General features: G+C 34.1%; 3 protein-coding genes across 6 annotated transcripts; 1 reads left to right on the top strand and 2 right to left on the bottom strand.

Annotated features, from left to right (window-relative positions):
- Positions 1 to 502: 502 nt before the first annotated feature.
- Positions 503 to 8,357, bottom strand: LOC140863238 (ABC transporter G family member 24-like). The gene is made up of 14 exons (XM_073266523.1): positions 7,966 to 8,357; positions 7,566 to 7,642; positions 6,775 to 7,035; positions 6,450 to 6,513; positions 6,208 to 6,354; positions 6,050 to 6,084; positions 5,793 to 5,866; positions 4,549 to 5,444; positions 3,815 to 4,111; positions 2,272 to 2,757; positions 1,797 to 1,945; positions 1,301 to 1,590; positions 1,084 to 1,217; positions 503 to 1,004 (listed from the first exon to the last, which is right to left on the bottom strand). Exons 1-14 carry the CDS (start codon positions 8,196 to 8,198, stop codon positions 848 to 850), a joined length of 3,300 nt encoding a protein of 1,099 aa, XP_073122624.1. The 5' UTR covers positions 8,199 to 8,357; the 3' UTR covers positions 503 to 847.
- A 3,925-nt stretch (positions 8,358 to 12,282) lies between these two features.
- Positions 12,283 to 16,714, top strand: LOC140865703 (OVARIAN TUMOR DOMAIN-containing deubiquitinating enzyme 12-like). The gene is made up of 11 exons (XM_073270422.1): positions 12,283 to 12,457; positions 14,016 to 14,334; positions 14,422 to 14,588; positions 14,684 to 14,757; positions 14,939 to 14,993; positions 15,371 to 15,445; positions 15,572 to 15,645; positions 15,738 to 15,786; positions 15,870 to 15,954; positions 16,161 to 16,217; positions 16,485 to 16,714. Exons 1-11 carry the CDS (start codon positions 12,437 to 12,439, stop codon positions 16,526 to 16,528), a joined length of 1,020 nt encoding a protein of 339 aa, XP_073126523.1. The 5' UTR covers positions 12,283 to 12,436; the 3' UTR covers positions 16,529 to 16,714.
- A 225-nt stretch (positions 16,715 to 16,939) lies between these two features.
- Positions 16,940 to 20,167, bottom strand: LOC140865689 (amidase 1). 4 transcript variants are annotated; one of them, XM_073270406.1, is made up of 9 exons: positions 20,016 to 20,167; positions 19,383 to 19,535; positions 18,938 to 19,062; positions 18,738 to 18,863; positions 18,487 to 18,669; positions 18,172 to 18,319; positions 17,910 to 18,078; positions 17,264 to 17,398; positions 16,940 to 17,176 (listed from the first exon to the last, which is right to left on the bottom strand). In XM_073270406.1, exons 1-9 carry the CDS (start codon positions 20,135 to 20,137, stop codon positions 17,066 to 17,068), a joined length of 1,272 nt encoding a protein of 423 aa, XP_073126507.1. In that variant the 5' UTR covers positions 20,138 to 20,167; the 3' UTR covers positions 16,940 to 17,065. The 4 variants fall into 4 exon arrangements, with proteins under 4 accessions (XP_073126507.1, XP_073126508.1, XP_073126510.1 ...); XM_073270407.1 differs by having other exon boundaries at positions 17,264 to 17,539; positions 17,972 to 18,078; XM_073270409.1 differs by having other exon boundaries at positions 19,383 to 19,555; positions 20,016 to 20,147.
- Between the last annotated feature and the right edge of the window lie 2,905 nt (positions 20,168 to 23,072).

Below are 23,072 nucleotides of genomic sequence, written 5' to 3'. Positions count from 1 at the left end.
GGTGACCTTGGTGGATTGATATATCATCACTACATCACTTGTGTTTTGTCTGAATATAAATCATAAGCCCATTACAGTTTATAGGCCATTGCACGTCAAAAGTAGGATGACTTTATAGTAATATGGATCAACGCAATTACTCTACCTCCATTCATTGCTGTCTACTTCGTTGTTCTTTCACCTTGAACCTTGGACAAATTTGGACGGAACACAAAAATTCTAATGAGAAAATATAACGGATTTCCTATTCTCGACTGATTCATTAAAAATTATTATTTTTCATATTAAAAATATTAGTTTTCATTCGGACCGAGACCTCCTCTTAATTTGAAAGTATGAAAAGTCAAAGTGTGAATGTGTGATCAACAAAATATTTTTTTTTTAAATGAGTGATCATCAATTTTGTGTCTAAAGCGGGAAAAAAAAAACATAAAAATCATACGTATCTAAACCGAGAAAACGTGATCTTTATCAGGAAAAAAATAATTCTAGTCTCAAATAGTATAATCCTACAAAATTATAATTTCAACTTTCACATTGTCATCTATCATAAGCTCATCCATACACGATAGTCGAACCGTTTAGGTCCAGTCCAGTCTTGTGGCTTGGCTTGGGGTGTGCTGCTGTTGATAAACATTGCCTCCACGGATCAATTTTGCGGCAACCAGTTAATCCATCACTTGAAGCAGTTGGTTTTATTTACAGTATGTATCGTCTCTTAACATGAATGTACGTTCTTATGCAGGTCTATCAAATTCATCAACATTTGGTTTTTGCAAAGGAGGTAGATGAAAATTATTTAACCAAAAAACACTGAAGATCAGCCCAAAATGCTCAATGCTTCGACTCACTTTTTTTGGAGTGTTACCATACCAATGAAAGCGATGGCACGACAGATTATGCCAGCAAGAATTAGTGTGAATAAACGAAGAATCCAATGATGAACATTGTACCCATACTTGAGTAATGAACCACAACGGGTTAATAGCCACACACCATAGTACCTGAAATTCAAACATACAAGTAAGAAAAGCTAGTCTAAATATCATAAAATCAAGGACACTAGTAGATGTTGCAACCTACCGTTCTGCATTTGCGATAACAAATGCTTCTAAAGCCCACTTTGGATAACAAAAATCTGCTAAAATTTTCACGAATTTGCTCCCATTCGTCTGAGTCGAGATGAGAGTCAAAACGACAGGAAGTAATACCGAGCACTGCATGAATTGTTGAATTCGTCATTCTTATGGAAAATCAAACTATAATGATAATAGTTATTCAGATAGAGCAATCAATTTACCAGCTGAGAGGGACCAGGTTCAAGAAAGATGGCCAGCACATAGCCAATACCAGTAACACAGTAAACAAGGCAGAGCAAGACGACGTAGTTATATGCAAAGGAAGATCTTGGATTGCTGAAGAAGTAAAACATTGAAAGATAGACCACAGGTTTTATCAGGGTATTGAATAGGTCGACGGTGTCTTTGGACACAAAATGGGCTAGGCTACTAATGCCAGAAGCACTCTCCCTCCAGTATTGTAATTTGTCGAGAGAAAATGATCTTAAAGCCGCGATCTTGCACAATAAAGCTGAAATTTGACAAGTTAGAAACCTTGAAGCAAGAATGAGAACCACAGATAGAGTAGGTGAATGTTGAGCAAGTCATGTCATGAGAAGGAAGTGAAAATTTTTTTGTAGCTTTTGAACAGGGGTCAAGAAATGTCCATGTTGGTACATAAAAAGATGAACAATTAGTTAAAATAGTATAAGTGAGCCCAAAAATTTAAGAACTTACAAACAGCAATTATTGTATATGTATAAGCACCAAATCCAAAGGTCATATCATTTGCCTTGGTCAGTGATCCCAAGCATGCACCAGCAATTAACAGGATGAGATAGTCTACTGCTTGCGTTTTAGCTTCTCGCAGCCGTTGCTTACCGACCCTGAGATAAAATGAGATTAGAAAAACTAAATAAATGATTTTGTGTTGTGGGGAGAAAAAGCAACTAATTTAAGAATATCAACATATAAAATAACCCCCAGCTATATGACCAACAGATCCCATTTTTGTGATCGGTGGGAATGCCCAGCATATTTTGTATTCTCTTTATTTACCATCTATGATATGTGTTCATAATCATATATAAAAAAACAAAACAAAAACAAAACAAAAATAAAAAATCCATTTTTGTTTTCATTCCTTCTCAAACAGCAACTAAAATTAGGTCAAATGACATTTCTGATCAAGATCATCTTTAAAATCATGTACCTTCCAAGGAAATACTTGTATTGCACAAAAGTACTTGGGGTTCTTCGATGAGACAAGTCAGTCGACCTAAGGAAGTTGTGCCGTATCATGTCACGCTGCCGCTCCACATTGCATTTAACATCTTGCCATACTTCCCCAGCAAACGATTGCTCCTCCGTCACAGAACCAGGGATCTCATGACCATGATCACCATTCATCGGGGATGTACCGGGTCCGGCATATTTTCTCAGATCTGGGGGCACTGGATAACCATTATGTAGCATCCATCTAACAGGAAGTTCTGTATAACTCACGCCTGAACTTGAGCTAGTTTTAACCATTCCCTCCAAAATATCAATGAAGTAATCTGGAGGGTTAATACGGTCTGGTATATTGATGCCAAGACTTGAAAAATAATCTTCAACATCTTTTACAGGTCCGTGATAGACAGTAAAACCTCCTTTTGCCAAAAGTATTAAATCATCAAACATCTTGAACAATGTATAGCTGCGACAAGAAAGCAAAAGGAAGTATCAATTCAAAGACTTGTCCTTGAGAAAAATACTAGAATCCCTTCAACAAAACATCCAAAAATTCCAGTAAATAGGAACTAGATACCGGGCATATTCCAAAAACAGTCCCTTACAAAAATTGTTCTACTTATGAGTGTTGGATAATGTTGGATGGCATGGTTGAATGCATTAGTCACGGTTCATAGACAACTTCTGTCACACCCTGGACTATAAGCTCGTGCAAGTGAGATTCTACATTATGGGATTCACAAATAATTAATTTATTTTGCTTTTCAGAAATAGTTGATTCAATTTATTATCCTGTGGCACCACTTCCACAATTCAATGCTATTGGGGAGCTACACAATGCCCTTATTGTAGCTTAACACATCAATCCACCAGCGCCGAAATTTTAGAGATAGTTTCCACGAAGGTAGAACACTGTCCACACAGCACTTGGCTCTTGTTGTTCCCCCTAACAACCATTTTTTATGCCACTTTGTCAAGCCTTATGCTCATGTGTCTCCACAAGCAAGATTTCAAACAATGGACTACACTAGCAGTTTATGTCTACCCAAATTCTATGAATATGGTAAACCAAAAGTATTACAGAAATCCATTATGTAGCCTTATAAACCCATTCATACATCTCACACGATCCGATGTGAGATTGGTTATTACATCCATAGTTGAGTGGATTGAGATAAACAGGGAAGTTGGGTGTGATTGTCCCTATGTAGAAAGATTGTAAATATGAATTATTCTCCTTCCTAGAAAACCAATTTTTTCACAAATTTCTCTCATCCTTCCTCAAAACATCATCGTGAATTTAATCAATCTGTGGGATACAAATAATGTAGGTAGATTTTTAGTAGTTATCTACTACTAAATGCAAAATTTTGATTTACCGTTATTCATATAAATGCCACTAGTTCTGTAATTTTTAACAATAAGTGCACTCACAAACAAAAATAGCAATGTTTAGCTACATATATTAGCCACGATCAGCTCTTTTCAAAAGCCCAAAGAATGACATAGGTTGTTGCTGTTACCTTGGTTGATGGACAACCATGCAGATATTAACCCCTTCCAGAGCTTCTCGTCGAAGTGCTCTTAGAAGAAGTTGAGATGATGAGCTATCCAACCCCGAAGTTGGTTCATCCAAGAATAATAATGACGGTTCCATTACTAACTCCAGACCAACATTTACTCGTTTTCTCTGACCTCCAGAGATACCACGTTTCTCCACTGTTCCAACTAATGAACCCCGTATTGCCTGTAATCCCAAGGCATCAATGACACGCTCAACAATAAGAACCTTGTCCGGCTTTCGTAAATCTGCAGACAGTCTTTACAATTTTTAAAATGTAAATGTCGTTGCATTTTGTAATGAAAAGATTCATTAGTACAAGAGGGAAATAGGGCAAGCAAGGATCAGGAACCTGAAAAGTTTATGAAGATTTAATTGCAAGGATAATTATGTTTTCATCCTACTTTGTCATAAAAAAAGTTCCACATGCCACATTCTACTATCAAATAAAGGTCTAGATTGTGATATCTGTGTACAACCACCAAACTAGTGAATGTTCATGAGCCCATTATTTAATCGATTGCATGCCTTTCCGACCAACTACCCTAAGTGAAAGCATTAAAAAAAATGTTGCATTTAATTTATATCAATAACATTTTAAAAAGTTGTAGATCAATTGTCACGTTCGGGTCCTGTCCACATACCCTGCCCCCTGAGGCTGCATCTATAAAGTGTTCGGTACAAAAAATTGCATACCTGCATCTTGCACTAAACCATAGATTCTCTTCCACAGTCAAATTCCCATGTACAATATCATCTTGCGGCACAAAACCGATTATTTTTCTATAAGAATGAATAGATATAGCCTTCCCATTTATGAATATCATTCCGCTTACTGTGCATCCAACTGCTTTTCCTGCAAGAGCTGAAAGAAATGTCGTTTTTCCAGCACCAGATGGGCCCATAATAGCAGTGATTCGACCAGGTCTTATCTTCCCCGTAACGGACCTCAAAAGATCTCTATGTTTGCCTTTTAGAGTGACAGTTAAGTCTCTAAAAGAAATCTCAATTAGAGGCCTTTTGGTAGGCTCTTTGTTCATTGCCATTGAAATGACACCGGAGAATGTAAGGTCCTTGTTGTGCTGCTGCTGAGCTTTCTCTTTCTCTAGTTGTGCGTAAGCGTACTTGAAAATCTGACTATGAGTATGAATATCCTTTTCTTTCGAGATTATTTTCTTGCCATTCACTTCTCTAGACTCTAGATCAAAACTCTCAAAATTAGTGGGATCACCTTCAATTTCATATATCATGTTCATAAGATGGACGGGTTCGGTTTTCTTAGCTTGAGATGGAGTGGTTGACAAAGATGGATACGGATCGCGCATAGTTTCACTTTCTGTTTGATTCAAAATTTTAACTTGATCAGAATTTGGAAGATTCTTCTTAGAAAATCTGCCAGAAAATTGAGACCGAAACTCTTGAGAATGCTTTTTGGCAGCTTCTTTAGCAGCTTTCCACCTCGCACGTGCTCGTGTCTTCTCCCTTACAGTTCGTGCTGCTGCTTCTCTGGATTTGGCATATCTTCTTTCTCTTGTGGTAAGAATTTGGTCGGAGCAGTTATATATTATGATCAGAAGGGTACTTAGTGCAGCCTGCAGTATTAGTTAGTTAGTTATGATTTATCAACTATCCCGAAGACAATCAAGTGTTTGAGAAAGTTTCTAGGAAGCACTTCTCAGTTTTTCCTTAACAAAATTTTGTGAATAAAACGCTAAAAATTGCTTCTTAGAAGCTGTCTGAAACACTACCAAAACAAGATACTCAAGATGTGAGTAAAAACATTACAGGTCACATTAGTGAGGATACTTATCCTATACTCAAGATGTGAGTAAAAACATTGCGGGCCACATTAGTGAGGATACATTATCCTATACGTTTTCTAATCAATATAATACATGTTAAGAGAACTTGGGAACACTGTGAAATTTGAGTTTACTTACAATTAGCATAATGCCGTACGCATGAATATCTTGACTTTCTGTTTTGGCATTGCATGTAGTCAACCTGAAGCATCCTGAGATAATGTCCATTAAGATGGGTTGAATAATGTCAGAACAATAAATAATTTTAACAGTAAGAACCCAGTTGTTAATGATCTGTTCCAATACAAGCTTTTCACATACAACTATGGCAAGCCAAGAACAGAGAAAGAGCGAGAAAGAAAGAGACATATGGTGTGCATTTACTCGAAACTTACGTTTCTCATCCGTAGAACCCATTGGACAGTAATTCCTGAAAGTTGGAAAACAAGTATCTTAATTGAAGTAAAGTGGTGCAATTAAAATTGAAATCTAGAAAAATTCAAACCAACAAAAAAAATCGTATTTTGACAGTTTTTGATATAGAAATCAGTACCCACTGCTGCAAGGCTTTGTCTCAGTACTTGAGGGGCAATAGGAACCCGCCGAACAAAATAACTCATTACTTGAATGAGCATCTGTCCACACATTTGCACCACCACAAGTGTGACTTGAATTTCCTGATGGTGGTTTGTAAGAATATCTGTAGATTCCTACTAATGAATATGTTATACACATTATATGGTGGAAAAACACTAAATTTAAAGAAGCATCATCACATGTATAAATCGTACTTACGGTGCACACATTCCTGTATTAGGATTGAGGGTAGCAAGTGGACAGTAGGAACCCAATGGACATGCTTCAATTGAATAAAAAAATAGTAAGGATGTCTTTATCAAATACTGAAAGACAATGATACTTAAAACCTCAATGCATGATGAGTCACACTAATGCTGATCAATAGTTTTGTAAGGCTTATTATATTAAAAAATAAAAATTAAAAAAAGCTTTTTAATTCTTTGGAACAGACTCATATAGAACACCGTGACAAGACTATATGCAGGTTCAAATATAGAACTAACTCGATAAATTTAAGTTAAAAGTTTTTTTGATAACTTACGCATCATGCAAGTGATACCATATGGACAGAAGAAACCTTCACAGCAAGACTGGCAATCAGATTGTCTCGCAGGTACTTGACGAGAGTTGTTCAAGTTGAGAGGCTCGTCAGAGCCAGTGCTACAAGCCCATCCTGGCTCGCAACCAGCAACCCAATGTGTAGAGTTACAGTTCCTATTAGGCTTAATGTGATTCCAACCACTCTGCAAGCTATTAAAGTAAAGTCCCATCTCTGCCGCATTACATAATCTTGGAGTAACATCTGTGGTTGAAAAACTAACAGGTTAAAAAATAGAAGTGCTAAATTAAAAGCTGAATAGATTTGAAAGTATGCAATTTATAAAGGTCGTATATTTGATATATAATCCATATTTGGTGGTGTTAGTCTAAAAATTTACCCTGTCTGAAAAGAGGAAGTCAAAATATAGCAACTTTAAGTCAATTCCATATCAAATTGACTCCATACTTTGATTCTATTCACGCTATGCGTGTGTCGTGAATAGAATCCTACCATGTTAGGATGGAAAACGTTTCAATAACAACTTGTACTTTGTGTTGGAATTTTTTTTACTTGCATAAGATCGCCTGATATTTGCAACAAATTCTGGATCTTTCTATCCCACAATCCTAGGTCCCGTCTCTTTCAAATTTGACATTGTATTCAACAATCTAGAATTCACGTCCATACATGTCATTAGTTTACAGTGAAAAACAAGTGAATCCATCTACAACTGTCCTGTCTTTCTAATGAGTTTTTCAACAAAAAAGGGACATGGTGCTCCGTATAATTACCTCCAGTTTTGGCCAGGCAAGCAGCTACAAAACTCAAATCTGAAGAAAAATTAAAAGCTGTGTTCCATTCAGCTTCCCTACACAAGAGTACATAATATAAATTAACATGTTACACTTTCTGATAAAAAAAATTTATCATCTCTAAAACCCACCACCAACCCAAATAACACCCCTAAAATAAAATAAAATAAATGTTCGTTTCGTCATTTTCTTGAAACATATGGAATAATAAAATAAAATCGCGAGATTATTAAATATCAATCCATTTTTATTTTTTTATTTTTTTTTTGCAAATTTGAGCATTTTATGGAAATCCCCCACCACACACAAGAACCAAAGATTTCAGGATCTTATTGAAATATATATGAACAAAGTTGGAAGCGAGAATCGAAACACCTACGGGTCCTCAATGCAAAAGCTGTAGTCTTGAATAAGTTTACTGGAGAGAATATCAGAGGTGAGATTATTGAGCCCATTGTACGCTAATCGTGTCACGAAATCAAGATTTGCTGGGATGGGTGGACTGAATTCGCCCACTTGACAGCGCACCAACTGCAGGAAAGCTGACCGGAGCAGCACAATACAGGCAAAGGAAGCAAACAACGTGGATGAACCCAGCTTCCTTCTGCTCATAATTATTTTGCCAATGAAGAAGCTGAAAACAACTCAAATTCGTGGGCGATTCCCAATGGAGATGGTGGAAATATTTTTTCTATCGCTACTTATTGTAATGTTTTGGAATCTCTTGGCTAGCCAGACTGTAACGTGATATATGGGAAGAGTTCTTGAAAGCTCAACAGTTGGAATTGGTTTGCCTGCAAGTTGGTGTTCCTATGCCGGTTTATTGCCAACAAGGCAATAAATAATATTAATAATAACTTATTATAATATTAATAATAACTTACTTGAGATTTACTGTATAATGTACACAAGTATAAAGTATTTATTCAAAATTATACTTTGAAGGAATATGATATATTTGCCACTTTCATCTGTGCATTCTTTAACTCAGCAGGTTTGTATTATCTATTTGTAGTCGGAAACACAGAACATTATGTTGTACATTTTTTATATAAGATGATTAGTTGATGATTTTTTTAAATTTGTCTCATATTATGTGAAGTCTGCAAGATGCGACGATCTTCTTGTTGAAAAGTGCATAACATTCGATGTTGTGTTTTCAATATAGTGGATTATCTAAACATTTACGTAAATAGAACTATATTAAACGAGACAAAGATGTGTAATCAACCAATACCCAATTCTTTATGTGAAATGATTATGATCGTGCATGTTAACTAGTTGAATTTTATCTATCACATTCGTGACAAAGTTTGATCAAAAGTGAAAAGAAAGTGTTCGTTTTCTTGGTAATTGCTAAAATTGGAGGGAAGGGCACTGTAGGTGGGGATGGAGTCAAGCGGGACCAAGTCTTAGTTAGCGACGACATGCCGGCACGAGGACAAAAGGCAATTTTCTCTTGTCTCTTTTTGTGCCGTCCGATGATGCTTTCAATTACAGACATTAATAACTTTCATTTCAACTACAAACACAAAAATAAAATATTTTAATTCACTATCGGCAAACAAAAACAAGAATTTTAGTTATGCTCATCGCAAAGCAGTTTGTGATAAAGGGTCCCCAAACTAGGTACATGATTTCAATTCTTGAATTCTATTTTTATTTTTATTTTCAAGAAAACGAGTATGAAACTGTCTTGACGTTTTGGCTCGTGGAGTCTTTATAATTATCTCACCGGGGAATATAATCGACCGTTGAAATAATGTATGGGAGTGAAATTTCGATACTTAATGGATTTAAAATGATTGATGTCTATGCAAATATTAATCAAATCATAATGCTAACACTAAATGGAATTATGGATAATGAAACATCCCGATCTTATAATGTAATGCCTTTTGTGCCCCTCGATGTGGTCTAGATAACACTAACAAGGAGATGTTAACTAATTGACTATTTGTTCCCTTAATTAAAAGCAGTGGCAACGGCCATGTGCATATGGCCGCCCGAAACTTATGTCAATACGTTAATGAATGTGAAAATTGAATTTATTAATAAAGTTGACCCAAAACTCATAATAAAATCATTTTTTCATATACATATATATATAGTATAAGGTGCTAAAATATTAGTATAAAAATAGTACACTCGCACTAAATTCAATAATTTCATTATGTTGGATATGAACTTCCTTTGTCCAAATTAATTTTGAAATTTTAAATTCGACATTAAATATATGTCAGTATGTGTTTATATAACTATTAGATGTGTATATTACAAGAGTTGTGATGATTTGCACTGCACGTCTTCGATTTAATATTTGGAAACTAGGGTATTATTATTTATTTTTGAGTGGATAGGAAATACAATGGAGATTTGAGAAAGAATACCCTAAAGCATGTGTAATATCGAAGTCAACTATGCGAATAGACTAATTTATTTGAAATCGTAAAGACAATGTTCGAATATTTATTTGAATATATAGTGTATATAATTTTATTCAAATTTTTATCATGTATATAATTTTATTATATCATACATTGTATGTTATATGAGCAGTTCTCATATGAAACAGTTTCGCGAATTTATATTTGGAGAGTCTGAGACAAGTTGACTCAATCTATAACTCGAGTGTACAATAATGCTTTTGATAATAATAATAATAAAAAAATTCATCGATCATCTCAATTAAAATATTTGGATCATGAAATTGACATATAAAATTGTCTGATAAGAATTTTGTGTTGTTAATTGTTATATATATTTATATAAAGAAATATAAATACCCTTCTCGACACCCAATGTAGTATTACGAACTTAGTTAAAAATAAGTGCCGTGTGTTCATATTTCCTATAAGTAGGAAGAATTAACAAATTGCAAGCTGTTGATTTTATACTCTAAATTCTAAAATGCTATGCTAAAAAATGGTCCAAATTTGCCACTTCACTTGGGTCGCATAAACCATAAAGCCCATTAGGCTTCGTAAAGTTAATGGGTCGGGCTAAAGCTATCACTCAGGTGCCTGGCAATCCATGGTTGAATTCCAACATCATAGATAAATGCTACCAGCTATCCTAGCTCCTTCTGTCACTTTGGCAATCCATGGTTGAATTCCAACATCATAGATAAATGCTACCAGCTATCCTAGCTCCTTCTGTCACTTTGGAGATAATTATAGTTTTATTGTCACATATGAAATGATTAATTAGATCTTAAATTAATTTTTTGTTTGTTTATATTGTCAATGCAAAATATAATTATTGAGTGTACTTGAAATCCGCCATAGTTAACATGAAATGATATTTATAAACATTTGTCATTTAATGAGTGAATTTGTCATATTTTTTAAATAAAAAATATTTGAAATTCATGAAATTGAAATCAATTTCAAACACAATTTTATTGATTTTAGATCAGCATATATATCTCAACATGCACGCTACCCTTAAATATATATTTATCGGGTCATCTACATTCACACTCCTCTCATTTTATGTATTTGACATTTATGTATATATATATGTGTGTATCAAATGTTTTTTTTAGAACTATATTTATATCAAATATGATATTATAACATGTAAAGAAAATGAATGCAAAAAACATGAAGCACAAGAAAAGTGAATACAAATTACCATATGTATTACTATTAATAAAGCAATAGCATGTTATATTATAGTATCTAATTTTTGGTATTTCTAAGTGAACTTCCAAAAATAACCCTATCAAATAAATAAATATATTTTTAACAATTTCAATTTTTTTTCATACAACTTTCCCACCATTTTCATACTTCATGTGTGACATATTTTAATTTAAAATTCAAAAAATAACTCTCACATATATTACCTACATGAAATAATTGATTTCTAATTTTTTTTAAAAATAAAAATTTCATCATAAATTATTTTTTAATATGATAATTTGATAAACACACAGACGTATGGAAAGCGCTAACATTTATAATTTATCGTCTAATAAAAGATATGCACGATTCGATTATAGTGTTCGTGGTTCGATTGACACAAGGAATGAGAGTTAATAATAATTATATAATAATAAATAAAATAATAATAAAACAATCTTTTCTCCCAAATTTTAGATAATGTTTGCAACCTCTAAAAATAAGTGAGAGTTTGCAAATACTACCTTAGTATCCAAATTTTTTATGGACACGGTGCCAAAAATAAATAATGTTAATCAATAGCTAATAACTTGAATATTTATTAATTATTATTATTATTATTAATTAATGTAACATGTCTTACGTTGGTTGATAATTTTTTTTTTTGATTTTTTATATAAGAATTTGGACAATTTTTTCTTAGTTTTTGAATTAAGTTGGTTCAAATCCATCAAGTATCAGTCCCACCTTGGTTTCATCATTATATGTTAAACTTCTCGTACCACCAATTATTTTTATAATTAAATAACTCGTTAATGTGTTCACGCTCCATTAGTATAAGAGTGTGTACGATATTGCGGTTGGACCGAGTTCTTGAAAGAGGTTGTGGAAGATATCCTACACCCATTCTCCTGCGAATTTTATAAAACAAATCCATAGTCTTTTAACAATTAATAATAAAATTTAATTTATCGAATATATAAATGTGACGGTTTTGGGGGTGGGTCAATCTTTGAAAGGCCACGTGTTATATGCGGGATCCAAGTGTAAACAGATTTTCAGAAAATCGCTTCATTGGCGGCTATATGGTCCCGGGTTTTTTGGTGGCCCGTTTCAAGGTCCTTCCATTTGCGTAATCTGATAGCCTTCGGCAATCAAACCAAGATTCTGGGGGTAATTCCACTAGCTGAACTGAGCAAACAAGAGGCAGATACATAGGTTGGCATGCATTTACTCGCATCGCATGTAAGTCGAAGCATACTCATTGGGTTTTGTTCCAGGAACATAATAAATGAGTTACGTTTGGTTTTCTGTAGTTGCTGATTGCTTATATTGGCTGAAAATGTTGTTTTTCTTGTTTGGTTGGTATTTGGTCAATATTGTTTTTTTTTTTTTATTGGGCTGTTCTTTTGAGTCAGGATTTAACAGGTTACAAATCACGAATTTTGTGTTTTTTTGCAAATTTGAGTTGCTTTGGCAGGAGGGATGCATTTTGGTTGTAAATTTTCTCGGCTCTGCACATGTTTTGTAGTTGTTGATGATCTTTGTTGGAAAATTTTTCTAAATATTTTGCTTTTGATTAAGAACTTGTAAGCAATTTGGGGCAGTTAGGATTGAGTTTCAAAATATTGATGTTTTCTACTTTAATCATTCGCCATTTTCGGTTTGAATTGAAGAAGTATTGATTCTGAAGAGTTTATTTCTACTTTAATCATTCGCCATTTTACTCGTGATTGTTTTAAAATTCGAATGTCATCATCCGAATGTTACTTGAAATCTGACTTGAATAAATGCTTGGATTCACCCCCGGTCAAAAGTAACTTTTCTTGAGTGCTATGCATAATTTAATCATGACATGGAGAGTAAAATATTGGCTCATCAATTAGGGGATCTTTGTAATCTTTTTGAGCACTCCTGCCACAATTTGTATTTATCTCAGAGGGAGGGAAGAGGGAGCAATTGTATCTCCATTGTTTAATCATTCCACACAACTGAATGTCTGCTCTGTGAAATAATTTTAAGCCCAGCCCTCGATGGTTGCCGATGTGTTCTTTCGATTTAATGTATGGATTACAGGTGTATAAAGGTGCTTTCTTGAATACGGAAAACTGATATTTTACCGTTCTTTAGTAAAAGGAAACCTGTCATCAAATCATTATTTTGGAAGAAAAAGTTCGGAAATGCTTTTAAGATATCTAGATGTACTCTTTTGATCCTTGAGTAGACAAACTTTTCACGTACAAGTAACTAATGTGATTTTTCTAGCAGCTGTAGCAAAATAGTCAAATTTGTATATTCGATATGCAGAATTTCCAGTGCCCAACTAATTTCAAGTGGTGGAGCAGTTGATTTTCTCTTTAGTCTCTTCTATGAATCTATGTGAAATCATTCTCTTACATTCAAATCTGAAGCGGGGAAGTAATGAATTTCTGAGTTGACGAAAAGGTTTTTGATATTTTAAAAGTTCAACTACATAGTCGGGTGCAAATTTAATTTTCTTGACGTTGTGTGATTACTTATTTTCACTTTCATGGCCTTCCTAAGTTGTGTGGACTTATGATGCTCAAAATGCAAGTTTTCATTAAAATAACTCGGTTGAAGTAGTCAATAAACTTTCTGATATTATTGTTATTTTTTTTAACGTGGTTTTAGGTATTTAAAATATTTAACAAAACAGTTTGATCTAAATATGCATGATTTCCAGCAAGAAGATGGATATTATCACCATTCTAGAAAATATTCTTTTGTTGCCAGAAAAATGTGTTAAAAAATTGTCAAAGTGATTGCTTCTTTTATTTTTTAGATCCTACCCATGAAGATGATGGCAAATGAGCCAGATCCCGAAGCTGTTCGGTGGGGGCCTCACCTTGTCAATATTTCTTTTATGAATCACGGTGCTTCAGAAATTGTTATTTTCATCGAGGACGACTTTTCGCGCACTGAGTCTGTAAAAGAAGGTTTTTGTGGCCCAAAAGATTCTGTTGTCGAAAATGATGAAGTTATTGCTCATGCACTTCAGGAAGAATTCTCAAGATTTGCTGCCGCAGAGGCATCTGCAACATCATCCTTGCAGCAACAGATTCAAGTGTCTGTTCTTGATCAAGATTGGCACATGAATTCTGGTAATGAAAAAGCCCTTTTTCCCCCTTTTGTTTCAATTATTTAAATTTTACTTCTCTTTCAGTTCACTGCTAATCCGTACTATGCAGAGTATCGTCGTAAGCCAGAAGAGGCGTGCAAGAAGGAAGTGATTTTATCTGACTTTGCTGAACTATCAGTTGGCGCTGATAATTTAGATATATCTCCCAAGATAGAAGATGAGTCAATCCTTGATGGTGAAGTGGGAAAAAGGCTGAATCACATGTCTGCTGTTCCTGTGCGTTTGCCATGCTTGTTCTCAAATTTAGCCAAAAAATTTCCTTGGTAGCTAAAATATACGTGAAATTTATGTCAAGCATGTCTTTGTTGCAGCATGTTCCTAAAATTAATGGAGAAATACCATCTATTGATGAAGCCACGTCAGATCATCAAAGGCTGCTTAACAGGTAATGAAAGTCACTCCAATCTTCTATTCCACACTTTTGTTCTATTTATTTTCCATATATGTAAATAAATCACGATGTTATAAAATATCTGAGATTTCATTCGACTCCTGTCATCGTTCTCGGGCATTTGTTTTATACTGTGCATATTTCTTTGACACCTATTTTTCATTGTGTGCATCAGATTGCAGTTGTATGACCTTGTTGAGCTAAAAATTTTGGGAGATGGAAATTGCCAGGTTGGCGAACTATCTACTTTCCCTCATTTGAAAATGTTGTGGTATTAAACATTACTGCAAATTATTGTTTCAGAGTCCTGCCACAAAGATTAGATTATGAAAATTTAGTACATTTTCAGCCTGTGGCTTGAAGGACTACACTACATTCCTCGCCATTCTGATTGTCCTGTTTAGAACCTATCACTGTGTCATTATTCAAATATTTACTCGTTCACTTTATTTGTTTTCTGAATAATATTTGTGAAATTAATGCTTCCCATCGACTAAGAATAAACTATGACCGTAAAAATCAATACAACTTCAAAAAAAAAAAAAAACTGACTTTTACCCCGTGATAATTTCATGTTTACTTAAGCGCACGTTAACTCTTTCTGCAGTTCCGGTCATTGTCGGATCAAATATACAGAGCTCCAGAGCATCACAAATTTGTGAGAGAACAAGTAATCAATCAGGTCTGTTAACAATTTTATGCTAGCACAGACCAGTTTTAATTTATTATTGAAAATTCAGCCATTTATGTTTGTTGACATCCCCTTTTCCATATTGTAACTAATCTGTTCTTTCATGCCAAATGTCAGCTGAAGTCAAAGCCCGAGTTATACGAAAATTACGTTCCGATGACTTATGACGAATACTTGAAGAAAATGAGCAAGTATAATAAAAATCTGTTACTTTCTCAACATGCTAATGTGTTTTCTTCCTTAAATGGTGTTCGTATCCTAAATCAATCTTATCTGGTTCCAGATCTGGGGAATGGGGTGATAATATCACATTACAGGCTGCTGCAGATAGGGTATCATTATATTTCCTTTCTCCATTTCTTTGCAGTGTTATTTTAATGCTTATTGACAAGTGAATTTTAATTTTCTATGGCAGTATGGAGTAAAGATTTTTATTATTACATCATTCAAGGATACATGCTATATTGAGATACTTCCACGAACTCAGAAATCAAATAGAAGTGAGTTTTGTTCGTTTTTAACCTCGTTTACATGAAAAGCTTTGTATATGTGATACTTGACCAGTTTATCGATTATATTTCATGACATAGAAGCACCCCTTTGCTTTCTGCATTTTTGTCTGCTGTCTAAGTGGATAGATAATGCATCCTTAATGGCATTTTGGAACATTCTTTGAGTTTGAAAGTTATCTGTGTTTTTCATGCAGTTATATTCTTGAGCTTCTGGGCTGAAGTGCACTATAACTCAATCTATCCGATGGGAGGTAAAACTTATTGTCTCTCTTGTTAGCTAAATCAAATGTAGAAACTCGTGTAAAAAAGAAAAAGTTTGTACAAAAATACAAGTACGCTTTCAAAATTCTATTTCTAGGTGGTTTCGGAACAGTCTTAACAAAAAGATAAAACCAATGGTTTCCAATTCTATATGGTAGTTTACAAGTCGTATGCACAGAAACTGAAACAATATTTATCTCATATTTTCATGATTTACCATGTCCTTGTGCCTAAGTTGTATGTTTCTTTGTTTGCAGAATTGCCTGGAGAAGAAGAGGGCAAGAAGAAGAAGAGCAATTGAGAAGTGGTGGTGTATCTGCACACGTTCCTGTGGCCGTAAATACTAATTTTTATGAGCTTTATTTGAATGATTGAATTAGATGCTTCATTTGTTTAAAATTCAGGAGAAAGGAAATTACGATTTTGAATTCGATACACCCTCTCTGTGGATGTAAAATGTAAATATTGATTCATCAATCACTACTTGTTGCTGTGTCATATAGTGTTATCAACTGTTATGTCCAAGTTACTTTGGGTACAATGTTATGTAATGTTTTGACAAATATTTTGATACACGAACCCCTCAATTTTAAACATTATCCTAAACTATCTCAAATGAAATAATCTTAAATAAATAAATGTGGAAAATATGATAAATAGAAAAGAAATTGTTTGACCAAATCATAAATCTAGCACATACATTATACATATGGAAAACGAAACTGAATGATCTGCAATCTTTAAGGATTAGTTTAGTGACAAAAAGTTTACATTTATATGCAATCCATATTTGATTACAACTTTAAAACAATATCCTAATGTAAAATTCTAAAGAATTTTATGAATATATACGCTCAACAAATTTGAGTAAGAATCCATCAGAACCATGATTTGCCAGCAAAGAAACGGCTACCGGTAAACCATCATACATGCCTAGTGGTATGCTCACCTGTTCATACATATTCAAAATTGTTCTCAATACTCTTGGATAATATTCATTATCAAATAAAAGAATAAAAGAAAGAAAGAAAGAGACCTGACAAAATCCAGATACTCCAGCTACAGCTAACAAGCTAAAAGCCTTGGCCCGAAATGTTTCCAATGTGTTTGCCTCTGTTTGTAGTTTTGGTGGAGGCCCTGGAACTGTGGGCATTGCAAGGATGCCGAATTCCTGTGGGTCCATTAGGGATGAATCCGGTGGCATGGAAGTCACATTTTTTCAGAAGCATTGTAAACAAAAATGATGTAATTTTCATAAGGGACGGCAGGGTGTTAATGGCCTGACGGTCGTGGACACGGTGCATGTAAGAGACTGATACAGCAAGATAAATTTTATTAAGACTGTTCGAAATCCCAGAATTGCAGAAACTGAACATGCAATGACTTATACTTCGATTGTTGCAGCAAAATACTCTGCTAAAGAAGCAAAAAAGATGCTAACTTTGTGACTCCATTTGGACCTGTAACATTATACTAGACAATTGATTGTGCAGAGACATATAATATAGCTATGAGCATTCAAAATAATCTCATTGACGGGATATGTTTTAGTGCTTGTATGTTTCACAATCCTGACTTCGAACAAAACTAAGAACATTTTAGATGAATATGACCCAAATCGGTATTAAATCATGCAAGGAAAGGGAGTTGTGCGACGCATGGACAAGCATGAAAGTAAGTACCCCTAGTAGTGAACTGAGAGCAGCACGCAGTTCAGTCTTCAATGAATAGCATATGTCAATACCGTCATCTGTTGCTCTGATGGCTTCCCAAACGCGCTCTGATATTCCAGGGCCTAAATCAGGCTTAACCGAATTTACCCATTCACCGTGATTTTCCTTGAATTCATGCCTGATTCAAGAAAAGATTCTCGATTAGATGTAGGAGCGAGCTTAAAATCATAATTTTGACAAAAAGAGAACTTGTGAATCATAGCAAATGAACCTTTGAAGCAATCGCATCGCCCTTGAAAGTACTGCCAATGAGGGTATGTTGTAGTCTTGATTTTTAGTTTCAGCATCCATAAAATGCTTTAAGATGGGGACGTTGGCTTCAATGAAGCTTCCCAGAGATGTGTATTCTATGGTATGATCTACATGGAACAAGGTACTTCCATGAAAACTTTAATCCTGAAAGTGCAAATAGCAATATTCTAGAAGCGTTGTTTTTCTCTTTTTTTTTTGGGTTGTTTCCAAGTTGTGTGTAAGTTTAGGATTGATTGTAAAAAGAGCATTTAAGATAACAGAATATTGAACGTACTTTCATGTATCTTTTGTACAGAGCTTATGAGAACTTCTGTGAGTTGGTTGCTTGGAATGCTCAGAAGTTTGAAACAATCTTCTGCGACTATAACACGACCAAGTTTTGCGTGATCATCATCTTTCAGTCGCAATAAAATCTTCCCCACTCGACTCAATATCACGGGATCTCTAGCAAACCAGCCTGAGAGAAATTTTCTATGGGAAATCTACTTACAAATATTTTATCAGCATGATTCTATGAATGCTTACCAACTGTATCAAAGCTTTGGGCCATTGGTATAACTCCAGAAGCTGAAATGATGCCATGAGATGGTCGGAAACCATAAATTCCACAATATGATGCAGGAACTCTAACACTTCCTCCAGTGTCAGTACCTATAGCAAGTGGATTGTTCCAATTGAGACAAGGATAATTTTCAGAAAGTCCTTTTCTTACTAAGAAAATTTACCCAAGGAGAAATCTACAAGCATGGCACCAACTGCAACAGCAGATCCACTGGATGATCCTCCAGGTACTCGATCTTCAGCACGTGGATTGACTGGGGTCCCATAATGTATATTTTCTCCATTTATGCTGCCAAGAAAAGTGGATTCTACCTTCAAATCTACGGCGAAATCTATACCACACCAGGTGAAATACAACCCTTGTGCCATAAACCATTGGGTCATATCAGTACCATGCTATATTTTGTATCAATGGGCGACATACCATATATCGATGAAACAATGGTTAATGTGGTTATAGGGTGTATTTCACCTGATGCAGCATATATTTAACCCAAATTTCCTCGGATGCAGCTAAACATTTGGAGTTAACATAAACTGATAAAAGGTTATCCCAAGTACGTAGAATATCTAAAGGCTCGTAATGATAAGAACATGATATGATCAAACCTGTAAGCCATTTCATCCATCACTGTTTTACCAACACACTTGGCACCTGCATTCAGCAGCTCCATAATCGCAGGTGCAGTTGACGTAGCAGCAGAATGTGTCCGAACCCAATCCGGATTCCCGAAACCGGTCACATATCCCTCCACATCAAATCTGCCGCAATGCAATTTTACCTTTATCATCAAATTCATAAATCACATGATCCAAATATCAACAGATGCAAAAAAGATGATAAAAAAAGAATGAGAAATGAAGGAGCAAAATAACTTGAATTTGGAGAGGCGTGAAATTATTAGCAATTATAATTGGAACTCGAAAAGTTTTCGAGACCACTGGAGTGCTTTCCCCCGGCATGGCTGTAACACTAACGGGTAAAGATGATTGAAGGATATCTCCATCAAGAAACCAGAGGTCACCAGAAACTGAAAACTTTTTTTTTTTGTTTTTTGTAAATGCACATAAAATTTCAACAAATATGTATTCAGATGAATCCATATCTTCAAAAATATAACTTTTTATCCCTGAATGCATAAATGCATATTAATCTGACAATCTACTACCGATTTATTTTGATTTTATCTAACCAAAAAAAAAAAGGGAATCGGATTGTTACGGTACGAGGAAGAAACTGACATGTCTTTGACAGCAAAAGTAAGGCCACTCAGAGGAAGTTGATGGGGTGAAGGGTGTGGAAGCAGGGTAAACTTCTCCATGAAAGCTCCAAAATCCGATCTTGTTGATGGGTTTTTCGCCATTCTATTCTCTGTTCTCTCTGTAGTACTATCTTGTAATTAATATATATCTTATCCAGTTGAAAAATGATTTTTGAACCTAAAAATAGTGTTAAAAAAATAAATAAACGTTTATTGAAATAATGATATATATATTGGAAATTATATATTAAAATTAGATTGAAAATTATTGTGATGGTGATGTGATGATATTTTAATTTTTGATTATGTAATGGATGACATATTTATTTTTGGACATTTCTCAATTGAGAATCTATAAATAGACCTCAACATTTGTGAAGAAATAACATAAGTTTAGAGAGAAGATTTTATAAGTGTTTGGTTTGATATATATTGAGTTTTAGAGTTTTTAATTTTTACCATAAATTTTTACTTTTTACAACACGTTCTCAGCACGCTCGCTCGAAGGTTCTCTATAATTTTCGATGCTCCAAAACACAAAGAGAAGACAAGAATATTTAACAAGTAAGTATATTTATTTTATTGTTTATTTGTTTGTTGTGTATATATTTAATATATAATATCATGTTATTATCAGACATGATAAAAAATAATAATAATAATAATTTTTTAAAAAAACTTGTTATAAATCCTGGGAGGATGTTAAGACAACATCCCACACTCCCAGTAAGGGATACGGCAAGTATAAAAGCCTCTAAGATTTTTAAATAATAACGTGATATGATTATACATTATTGCTTATATAATTTTATTGTGTAATTATATTTGTATAATTTCATGTTATTATATAAGAGGTTGTCTATGACACCGACCTTATAATAACGTGATATGATTATACATTACTGCTTATATAATTTTATTGTCTAATTATATTTGTATAATTTCATGTTATTATATAAGAGGTTGTCTATGACACTGACCTTATAATAACGTGATATGATATATATTTTATTGCGTATATTTAATTATGATTATCATTATATGCATCACATAATTATCACAAATTTTTATTCAACACAACTCGATTTTTTCTTACCCCCAACGGTAACAAACGACTAGTTTTTGCCCTATAAATATGTTCACTCAAACTCATTTTCAATCACACCAAATTCACTCTTTCTCTCTAAATAATTTCTCCTCGATTTTTCGAAGATGAAGATGATGGCATTTATAAGACTATTTTTCATAACGACTATGATCATCATGCTCACGAGTCTTGTACTCACCAGCGATTTTCCACCACATACTTTTTTTTTATTTGTACACACACTTGTAATCTTCGTTATTCCATTATTTTGTATTGTCGTACTAATAAAAATTAACTAATAAAATACATTGTTATTTTTCTAGTACCACCATGTCAAATTTGGCAAAGATTGAATTCGTTGCGCTCGATATCACTGGAAAGAATTATATGTCATGGACTCTCGATGTAGAGATGCATCTTGAGTCATTGGGTCTAAGTGATACCATCAAATAAAATAATATATCATCCTCACAAGAAAAGACAAAGTCTATGATTTTCTTACGTAGACATCTTGATGAAGGATTGAAATATGAGTATCTCACAGAAAAAGACCCAGTGATTTTATGGAAAGGGCTGAAAGAAAGATTTGAGCATATAAGGGAAGTTATACTCCCGACCGCCCGTGATGAATGGAATACGTTGAGATTCCAAGACTTTAAAAAAGTCAGTGATTACAATTCTGCGATGTATCGAATAGTCTCGCAATTGAAATTTTGTGGGCATGTTGTTATTGAGATGGAAATGCTTGAAAAAATATTTTCCACATTCCACGCATCAAATATAACTCTACAACAACAGTATAGAGTGTGTGGATTTTTGAGATATTCTGAACTCATCGCATGTCTTCTTGTGGCGGAAAAGAACAACGAATTGTTAGTAAAAAATCATCAATCTCGACCCACTGGTTCAACGGCATTTCTAGAAGCAAATGTCGTAATTAAAAATGAAAACCAAAATCAAAGGCATAGACAATATTTTGGTCGTGGACGAGGTCGAGGAAGTGGGCGTGGACGTGAACGTAAAAATTATCGCGGTCGTGGTCGTGGCCATGGATATGAAAATAATCGAGATAGTTATTTCAATAACTCATCTCAAAAGAACTTCACGAACCACCCACCAAAAAGGCAGCATGAAAATACGAGTGAAAATGAAAATCACTTAAAAAGATCTGAGAGTGTTTGTTATAGATGTGGCACTCCAGGACATTGGTCACATATTTGTCGAACCCCTGAGCACCTATGTAAGCTCTATAAAGAATCGACAAAGGGGAAAAGAAAAGATACCAATTTTATTGAAAATAATGACCATTTAATTGGTTCAACTAGTTTCAATGCTGCAGATTTTTTGAATGATTTCGAAGACATTGATTAAAAGATTGGTGGGACTAGATTGTAACAAATTTGTATTTTTCATGCATTCTTGTATTATAAAGCATGTTATATTTTGCATTTGTATTGTACTTAATTTTTCTTTATTGCATTTTTGTGAAGTTTGATATGGAAAATGCTATGAGAAAATATGAAAATAATATCATGGAAATTTGTATATCGGATAGTGGTACAACGCACACTATTCTGCGAGAAGAAAAATATTTCATGGAAATAAAACCAACAAAAACAATGGTGAATACCATATCAGGTCCTGTAGGCTTGATTGAAGGTTGTGGTAAAGCACAATTTTTGTTACCAAATGGTACAAAATTTCGGATAAATGATGTTTTATATTCACCACAATCGAAAAAAAATTTGTTGAGTTTTAATGACATATATTCTCATGGATATGATACTGAGACGATAACTGATGGAAATCAGAAATATATGTGTCTTACCACATATAAATCAGGAAAGAAATATGTGGTTGAAAAATTATCAATGCTCCCTACTGGATTGCATTATACACATATAAGGTCAATCGAATCAAATATGGTGGTTAATAATTCTTCAATATTAA

Source organism: Henckelia pumila, chromosome 4, assembly GCF_033568475.1.
Source record: "Henckelia pumila isolate YLH828 chromosome 4, ASM3356847v2, whole genome shotgun sequence".
Taxonomy (NCBI): domain Eukaryota; kingdom Viridiplantae; phylum Streptophyta; class Magnoliopsida; order Lamiales; family Gesneriaceae; genus Henckelia; species Henckelia pumila.
This window is presented reverse-complemented; position numbering and strand designations above follow the sequence as displayed.